Here is a 9,097-nt window from a genome sequence, read left to right on the forward strand (position 1 = left end):
AATGTAAAACAAAACCTGAAGGGTGTGTCCAGATGTGTCGCCCCCCCCCCCCCAAAAAACAAACAAACAAACAAACAAAAAAACAAACAAAACAAAACAGGAAATCAAACTGGTCCACTGACCAAGGTCATTTTCTGAAGCACATTTCCAATAATGCAAATGTTTATAGGCCTATATCTACCAAACTATATTTGAGGGCAAATACTTTGCAAAATGTGATGTGTTAACATGAAATATGTTTGCAAATAGCCACAGTTTATACCAACTCTACTTTAATACATCAATGGTATACCACACAGTATATCACATAGACTTAGAGGGCTATTTAAGCTGATTATAAAGTTGACAAAGTATTTAAATCCTGTCTGTTTGTCCTCACACATGAAGAATGAACCTCTCAAGTTTGGCATTCACCCCAGTAAGATTTTACAAGTAAGATGCTTCTGGAACTTTATCTGTACAACACATTATGGACATTCATAATCTGACATAAAAAACATTGTAATTTTGCCCAAAGGGATTTTCTTTTTTTCCTAATAGAAATATCTCTGGCTATATATTCTTTTATTTATTACTACTATTTCTTACACATAATATATATACACATATTTGTTTTGGGTTTGTTTGTCCGCCGAAGCCTCCGTATTATTCTCTTCCTGTATTTCCAGGACTAGTTAAAGCAGACTTTTCTCCAGTGGTTTATGCAACACCAACTCTTCTTCATCCTCATCATCACAGTTTGATCCAGCACTGCTCTATCTCACAGTGTTGGTAGCAGTGGAGGAGCGCTGTCTTCGGGTCCTGCGGGTACAACAACTTTTTAGGTGGACAAGAAGAAAAAGACAACCAGTTAGAGCAGGGGTACGTCACAACGCAAAGCTGAAAGAAGAACTAAAATAAAATAAAATGGAAAAAGTCCATCAAATTAGATCTAAATAAAAATTATTAAGTGAGAACAATACAGTACAATAAAATAATGCTGATAAACTTGTACAGAGTAATCTTTTGTGGATTCTTACCAGCATTTACAACAAATAAGGCCAAACGGGAACACCAGAATCCATACAAATGGTAAGCTCAGTAAAGCCCGATTCCCTAAGAAAAGTTTTAGAAAAGGAATAAATTAATTTTACAAGAATTATGTTTTCCAGTCTTTAAATACGTGTAAAATAAAAAAATAAAAAATAAAAAGATGCACTGCCACAGTCGCTGTTGTTTTTCATATATACAATGTAATATTTAATCATATATAATTTGTTGAGCTGATAACTCACTGATTAAGAGTGGATTCAGGATTTTTTCACTGTATCCATAGCTGACTGGGTTTTCCAGCTGACAGCTTATCAAACGCTCTCTGTTTGCCTGCAAATGAAGAGAAAAAAGGAGCTCATAAACACACACTGCATTTTAATTAGAAAACAAATGTCCTTGTTTTGTTTACCACATACTGAATTTTACCATTTGCCAGTCACTGAATTTGTTTGTGGCGCTCAAATCTGTCAGAACTTTCCCTCCAACTTACTGACTTAATTTCCATGGAGCTAAAGATAATCATTTGATGGTCTGAATGTATTCGTTTTCTGATTCTTTGTTTGAAACATGCACCTTGGTTGGTTGGTATGTGTGTCTGTGGATTTGGACGTGCCAAGATCGGTGTAAGACCCAAATGCAGACTAAAAAAAAAAAAAAAAAAAAAAAAAAAAAGGCAAATATTACCTGAAAACGCACATTTAATGTGGTTTATTCTTCAGGAAATACAAAATTCATGAGGAGTTCATCAGGTTGTATACACATAGGGGATAAAAACAGCTGATCAGTTAGGTGTACAGTGGTCCCTTGCTATAACGTGGTTCACCTTTCGTGGCCTCGCTGTTTTGCGTTTGTTTTTATTTGGTGTTTTTGGTGCAATTTTGCATGCATTTTTCCCTTACAGCGCATTGAGTTCTGCGTCCTGATTGGCTGTAGACCATTGTCAATCAATCTCATGCTGTGTCTCCCGTCCAGTGCAGAATGCGTTCAGCTTGTCAAATTAACATAAATCTTCGATCTCTAGCAGTGTGACTCTGAAGTGCTGTACTGTATGTTTGTAAGTTTTCTCCCCAACAAACATAACAATGTTGACGGTTTGGTTTCATTCTATAATACTGGACCTATTTTTCTACGAAGGTTTGAATTTTGAGAGTGTTTAAACAATAGAGAAAAGTGTGAAAATGTTCATGACTGTCTGAGAAAAGTGTCTAAAGTGTGTAGTGAGAAAACAAAGTAGGCTACTTCGCGGATTACACCTATATGGCAGGTTATTTTTTAGAACGTAACTCCCGAGATAAACGATGGACCGCTGTACTGCAAAGAAAGTTCAACACAGACAGGCTTTCTTTTGCTTTAGCTAGTTACAAAATGTAAAACCCCAACCAGAGATAACAGGTCATCAACTTTCTCTCTTTTAAATCGCTGCTGTTTGTTTCTCAAATGAAGGCTGCACACTGGTGGTCTGAAAATCTGGATAACTCTTCTGTCAGTATACATAATTCAGCATTTAAGCTGTTATCTTCTTTGGTCTATAAGTGTTTCCATATACAATATATTATATATGTAATAAACTGAAGATTTTACTTGATGGTCACTATTGGCAGTGTTGGGGAGTAACGGAATACATGTACCGCCGTTACGTATTTAGAATACAAAATATGAGTAACTGTATTCCGTTACAGTTACCGTTTAAAAAGGTGGTATTCAGAATACAGTTACTTTGTTGAAATAAATGGATTACACTGCGGTACTTTCCTGTTTCATTTTGTCGTGGGTCAGGACTGTTTGGGTTTTGTTTGACAGCTACGTTCTTTCGTTCCAGGCGGCAGCGTTACGGTTGCCATGGTTACAGGGCGACGCTCTCTCTCTCTTTCTGCGACTGTGTGTTTCTCCTGGGTGAGAGAGAGCGCCTTTTCGTTGTTGTTGTGCTAAGCTAACAGGCAGAATGCTACAAGCATAGCTCTAAAGAATGTAGCATCATGGGCAGTATAGTCCGTGTTGCAGGGAGAATGCACTGCCATACACGTTATGTGTCTGTGAGCGCGAGGAGGGAGAAAAAGGAGAGTGGAAAGGTACGAGTTGTCGTCGAGGAAAAATGGGAGCTGGAAGCATGTAAATATAATAATAACCACTGCAGCCAAGAAGAGTGCCTGACGAGCCCAGTTGTAAGTAAGCTATTAAGACTCGACTGTTCGTGTTTTCCTCGGAAAACAATAAGTTCCGTTGGAGCAGTCTTTCAACGCCTCTCTCTGTCTCTCGCAAGAAAAATTGACCCACACAACAAAGTAAAGCTATTTTTCGGCTATGAGCCGACAGGGACCCCGCCGTATTAGTCAGAGGTCCCTTTACTACAGTTTGGAGTCGCGGACCTTCAGTAATAGTAATAAATCACACAGCAATAGTACATTCACGTTGTTGTAAAAAGCACGATAATATATTAAGTAATCCAAAGTACTCAGAATACGTTACTCTCATTGAGTAACGTAACGGAATACGTTACAGAATACATTTTGGGGCATGTATTCTGTAACGGAATACATTTTAAAAGTAACCTTCCCAACACTGACTATTGGTCTTTAAATAATGAAGGAAACGCAAACGGGTTCTTTATACATTGTGTAAAGGCCAAATGCACATAAAGCTGCGATAAAATGTCTTGAAAGTATTTCAATTAAAAAAAGTTTTGGATTCATTAGGTTTGGATAAAATGACAAAAATAACCAACAGAGCTGTCATGTGATTCAATAATCAGATCCTGTTTATACCTGTGTGATGTTGAACTGACTGGTTGGAGACTGTTTCACCATGTCACCTATCATCCAGTAATAGGTGATCGGTTTGGCATCATCTGTCACGTTGGGTTCACAAGTGAGAGTACAGTAGGTCATCTCAGGGTGGCACCATGTGGACACAGTAGGATTTGGGACAGTGGCTGGTAGAAAAGGGAGAAAACCAGCAAGAATTTGACTTAAAATCAGGTGAACTAGTTCGTGCTAGCTAGAGTATGAATTCCTCCTCCCACTTACTGATAACAATGATTTCCGTTGTGCTCATGACTTCATCATTAATCTCCGCCGTGTAGCTGCCGCTGTCGTTTAGAGCCAGGTTTGAGATCGTCAGGACCCCAGTGGAGGTATCCACCTCACAGCCATCTAAAAGTATGAAGTGAAGGTATCATCGTGGATCATTTCAATATATTAGCACAGAAATTACCTTAAACTTGATAGTTTAAGGTGCTAACCAGTAGAAATTTACATCACTGGAATCCGAGATTTATTTATACCTCATAATGTTGTCTGTGAAGGTTCTCAGTCATCCAGGTCATCGTAGTTTAAGGAGCTTGCAAAGAAAAATGTCTGGACTTCTTTAAGTTGCTTGAAGACGTTTCACGTCTCATCCGAGAAGCTTCTTCAATTCTAAGGTCAAATGGTGGGGAGTCCCAGATTTAAACCTAGTGGGAGTATCCCCCCACAGAGGGACAAAAGGACCCCCTGATGATCCTCTAATCATCATTGTGAAACCTGGCCCCACCTTATCATGCGAATTCCTGAGGTCAGATGGCCCAGGATGTGAGTGGGCGTTAAGGCGTCTGGGGAGGGATCTCAAAACTGGATTATAGATGGCAGAGAGTTGGTGTCGTAAACCCCCGCCTCTGTTCAAAGATGGTCGCTCACAGTGGATATAGATGCTTCTTTCACTCCTCTTTCAAACCATCTGTCCTCTCTGTCCAAAATGTGAACATTGGCATCCTCGAAAGAGTGTCCTTTATCCTTAAGATGCAGATGGACTGCTGAGTCTCGTCCTGTGGAGGTGGCTCTTCTGTGTTGTGCACTTGTGAAGTGGCTGTTTGTCTCTCTAATGTAGAGGTCTGAGCATTCCTCGCTGCACTGTACAGCATACACCACATTGTTAAGTCTGTGTTTTGGCGTTTTGTCTTTCGGGTGAACCAGTTTCTGTCTGAGCGTGTTGCTGGGTCACTGGGATGTCATGCTTGGAGAAAACTCTGAGTTTCTCTGATACACCGGCTACATAGGGGATGACAATGTTGTTGCGTCTGTCTTTCTTATCCTCCCTCGCTGGTGTCTGATCTTCTTTTCTGTGCCTCTTTGCTGACTTTAAGAACGCCCATTTAGGATAGCCGCACGTTTTGAGTGCTTCCTTTACATGTGTGTGTTCCTTCTTTTTCCCTTCAGGCTTAGAGGGAACATGTTCTGCCCGGTGGTGTAGGGTCCTGATTACTCCAAGTTTGTGTTCCAGAGGGTGGTGGGAGTCAAAAAGGAGGTACTGGTCCGTGTGTGTGGGCTTCCGGTAAACTGGTTTGAAAGGAGTGAAAGAAGCTATCTATGTCCACTGTGAGCGACCATCTTTGAACAGAGGCGGTGATTTACAACACCAACTGTCTGCCATCTATAATCCAGTTTTGAGTTCCCTCCCCAGACGCCTTAAAGCCCACTCACATCCTGGGCCATCTGATCTCAGGAATTCACATGATAAGGTGGGGCCAGGTTTCACAATGAGCTCACTCGAAACTCTGGCTGATTTGGACCCACACCCAGTTTCACACCTTGGCTCAGGCGATTAGAGGATCATCAGGGGGTCCTTTTGTCCCTCTGTGGGGGGATACTCCCACTAGGTTTATATCTGGGACTCCCCACCATTTGACCTTAGAATTGAAGAAGCTTCTTGGATGAGACGTGAAACATCTTCAAGCAACTTAAAGAAGTCCAGACGCTTTTCTTTGCAAGCTTCTTTGAATACCTCATAACAGTTTAAACAAAAAACCTACCCCAAAGAATCTACTTAGCCTGTTAGTGAAGGCTTAAGTTACACACTGCTTGCAACCTCTGGTTGCTATTGAAAGATATTTTGTCTTTGGCCAGTTGAGTGTTTGCTGAAGGTCCCTGGATGTCCCTGGTTGAATACTCACAAAGAGGGTGCTTCACCACAAACCTCCTGGTGCCAGAAAATTAATTCTGTCCATCTTGGTGTAGCAAGTACAGTGGCTGAAGCATTCACTCAGTCATCCAAGTAACTTCTTCAGGTCTTTTTCAGTGAAGTCACTGAAAAAGAGCGAAGAAGTCACTTAGGACGAGAGACTTCTACTCACTGAATATGTTATGTTCAGATGAAAAGAATCAACTTGCTGGGATTTTCTTACCTGGATGATTAAGCAGGCATCAAGACTGCTTGTGATTGCTTTAGTCAACATCAGATTGAGATGGAAACCAATAGTTTGCATAAAGGTGGTGAATTGTTTGTGTGACTTAAGTTGTAAATAACTTGCCAACTAACCAGGCAGGGGAAGTTAAAGTTGAAAAAATGCAGATACTTTTCTGCCTTACCTGCAAAATCAACATGTTTCAAAAGCTGCAACATTTACTTTGAAGGCAAACGTGCTCTGTTTCCAGTTTGTGTCACACTTTTGAGTTTTACATCCGCTTGGGGCTGCTAATGACCAAACCAGTTCCAAGGAGGTTTTCAGTGGAGCACCAAACACCTCTTTTGCGACCAATTTCACCTTTCTACAGTCAGCAAATTCCCACAACTACTTGCCACCCAATCAGTCAGAGAAAACACATTTTTATGTGGCAACCGATGGTTGTCAGGCAGTCAACAACTAGTCTCTTGGTCGGCGTAAATATGTCCCTTAAAATATTATTTGAGCAAAGGTTTACGTTTATTTAAAGGTCGTCAGTACCAAAACCTTCATGTTTGGTGTATGTTCAGGGGTTAAATTAAAGGAAAGATTTAAGGATACTTTTAGGCTTTGTAGTTTTACAATGAGAGTCATGACTTTTTTCTAAATACGCTACATACAAACATTAAAAATATGTAATCTGTGCATGTATATGGATTTCAGTCTTGAGTGAATGTACCTCGGAAGTGCCAGGAGGTGAAACGTTGTTGTCTGGTCCACTCCAGAGCAACATCCTGATCATGTGTCCACTTGATCCTGGTGATGGAAGCAGACACAGAGCCTGGTGTGAGGACGACTTTGTCACCCACTTTCTTGTAGACGCCTTCTTTCTCTGCAAAATCAACATATTAAGAGTTTCACATTCAATTCTTTAAATGCACAATTGCTTTAATTTACAGTTTGGTCTTATGCAATGTAGACATTCAGGCTGTGGGGGCAGCAGTATAAGTGTAGATGCTCAGACCTCCCTCTTCTCATCCACCTCCTCCAAGTCTTTTGAAAATACACCGAGGCATTTCCAAGCAAACAGAGGGCTTGGAAGGATGTCTACTCTGAGATCTTCTCCTGTTTGTATCTGTGGTTATATTCTTTTGGTAACTACCCACAGCTCATGGTCATAGGTGAAAGCATGGCTCGACCAGCCATCAGCAACAACTCTTCGCCCCAGTGAAAGCAGGAGATAATGAAGAGAATAGAATGACATCATTTGCAAACAGCAGAGATGAGATTCTGAGACCACCAAACATGATCTGCTCCATCCCTCGGCTGTGCCTAAAAATTACTTCCAGAATTAATGACAAAGGGGGTGGAGTCCAACACCCACCATTGTGAGCCAAGCTCTAACTGTTGATCACGGTGTGACAAAGTGGCTAGGACAGAATTCATTTGCCATTTGTCACTTGCATATATTGTTATTTTGTGTTCTGTTATCCTATAATCTATCCATAATGCTTTAATGTAAACACAGCACATGTAACCTTGGCTCTACATACTATCCCGGGTCTGTTTGTGGTAGCATTGGTTATATTTATTTCATCTGTGCAAATGTACTTAAAGCTAGTGATGTGACGTTCTGTATCGAGGCTTCGAAGCGTGTGTCGAGTAATGGAGGGGGCGTTTCCGCGAAGCGCGTATCGAGGCTTGCTTCATTTATGGGAGGAGCTGAAAATGATGACGTCCGAAGCCTCACTGCCCGGCTGTACCACGTGACTGGTTCAGGAAGCGGTTCGAACTTTGCCGCGAGCTATGACAGCGATATAAACCCCTCAGACCCCATTCAAAATGTGGGCGTTTGATGGAGAGTTGCGGTTAGTGAGAGTTAGAGACAGTTTGGGAAAAAAAGAAATCGCCTACGACCTGCCACAGTGGAGAAACTGTTGTTTTTAAATAAAAACCAATGATGTGTCCCCTAAACACTAATCACTGTCCTTGCCTCAATGTTACAAAAGCACAACCACTGTCCACACCTCACCTCACAGTATATGATCATTTCCATTTTAGGCATTTCCAAATAATCATTTTCCATACTGCCAGGATAAATATATACAGTATACTGCCGTCACTACAATATAGATTTTTTACACACTCCTTTTGTTGTTGACATTTACAGGCTGTGTGCAAAATGCCACACTCTTCAAATTCATGCCAACGAATATTTTTACGTCCAGTAGGTGTCCTGCTAGAGCAAATGAAGCTTCAAGAAGCTTCGCGTTGGGGTGAACCAACTGGATGAAAAGCTTCAGTGCTTCACGAGGCTTCATCTGCCCATCACTACTTAAAGCTAAATGTTACTTCATCATTAATTGATTTGCATCTTTCATTTGTTTATGTAGTTTGGTTATACTTACCATTGTGTGTTCCTTTGAGCAGGTCCTATTTGTAAAACAGGTATGTGTGAAGGGCCGCCCCAGTACTTCCTGATTTTATAGGATATGATGTCACTGATCATGTCAATTGGGTGTAACCAAATGAAGGGGTGCTTATTTTGTGTAAAATTGTTTATTTCATTTAAAATAACCTCATGAGTCAGATTAGGTGAAGAGATTGACTTTTCAAACTGTTTAGTTGGGTGAATGAGTTTGTTAAGTGGAAAAATTATTTTATTCCTGTTTCTTTGTCTAGACTGTGTTATTTAGTCTACCCTGTTTTCCCAATGATAGAGGTTAATGAGATCCAGGTGTGAGTGGAATTCTATATAAAGCAGGTGAGATTTTGACTCACAGGTTCTTATGTTTTGTGAAACAATTGTTGAAGGGCGACGCCAGAAAATAAAGAACACTTAAAAGAAACTTGAACAGTCTGCAAATGCTGTCTTCCTATTACCTTTCATGCTGCTTATGTTATGCTACTTCACACAGGGATCAAAAACCC

At 40.6% G+C, this 9,097-nt stretch overlaps 1 protein-coding gene across 2 annotated transcripts; it reads right to left on the minus strand.

Annotated features, from left to right (window-relative positions):
• Positions 1-281: 281 nt before the first annotated feature.
• Positions 282-8,790, minus strand: LOC146642093 (uncharacterized). Of its 2 annotated transcripts, XM_085399604.1 has the most exons (8): positions 8,575-8,790; positions 6,906-7,058; positions 4,313-6,089; positions 4,056-4,181; positions 3,795-3,961; positions 1,275-1,362; positions 1,020-1,095; positions 282-816 (listed from the first exon to the last, which is right to left on the minus strand). In XM_085399604.1, the coding sequence occupies exons 4-8, from the start codon at positions 4,081-4,083 to the stop codon at positions 756-758; spliced, it is 420 nt and encodes a 139-aa protein (XP_085255730.1). In that variant the 5' UTR covers positions 4,084-4,181; positions 4,313-6,089; positions 6,906-7,058; positions 8,575-8,790; the 3' UTR covers positions 282-755. The 2 variants fall into 2 exon arrangements, with proteins under 2 accessions (XP_085255730.1, XP_085255728.1); XM_085399602.1 differs by lacking the exon at positions 4,313-6,089 and having other exon boundaries at positions 285-816; positions 8,575-8,789.
• Between the last annotated feature and the right edge of the window lie 307 nt (positions 8,791-9,097).

This window comes from Rhamphochromis longiceps, linkage group LG23 (assembly GCF_057381845.1).
Source record: "Rhamphochromis longiceps isolate RC_006_pf linkage group LG23, R_longiceps_female_GT1.1, whole genome shotgun sequence".
Classification (NCBI taxonomy): Eukaryota; Metazoa; Chordata; class Actinopteri; order Cichliformes; family Cichlidae; genus Rhamphochromis; species Rhamphochromis longiceps.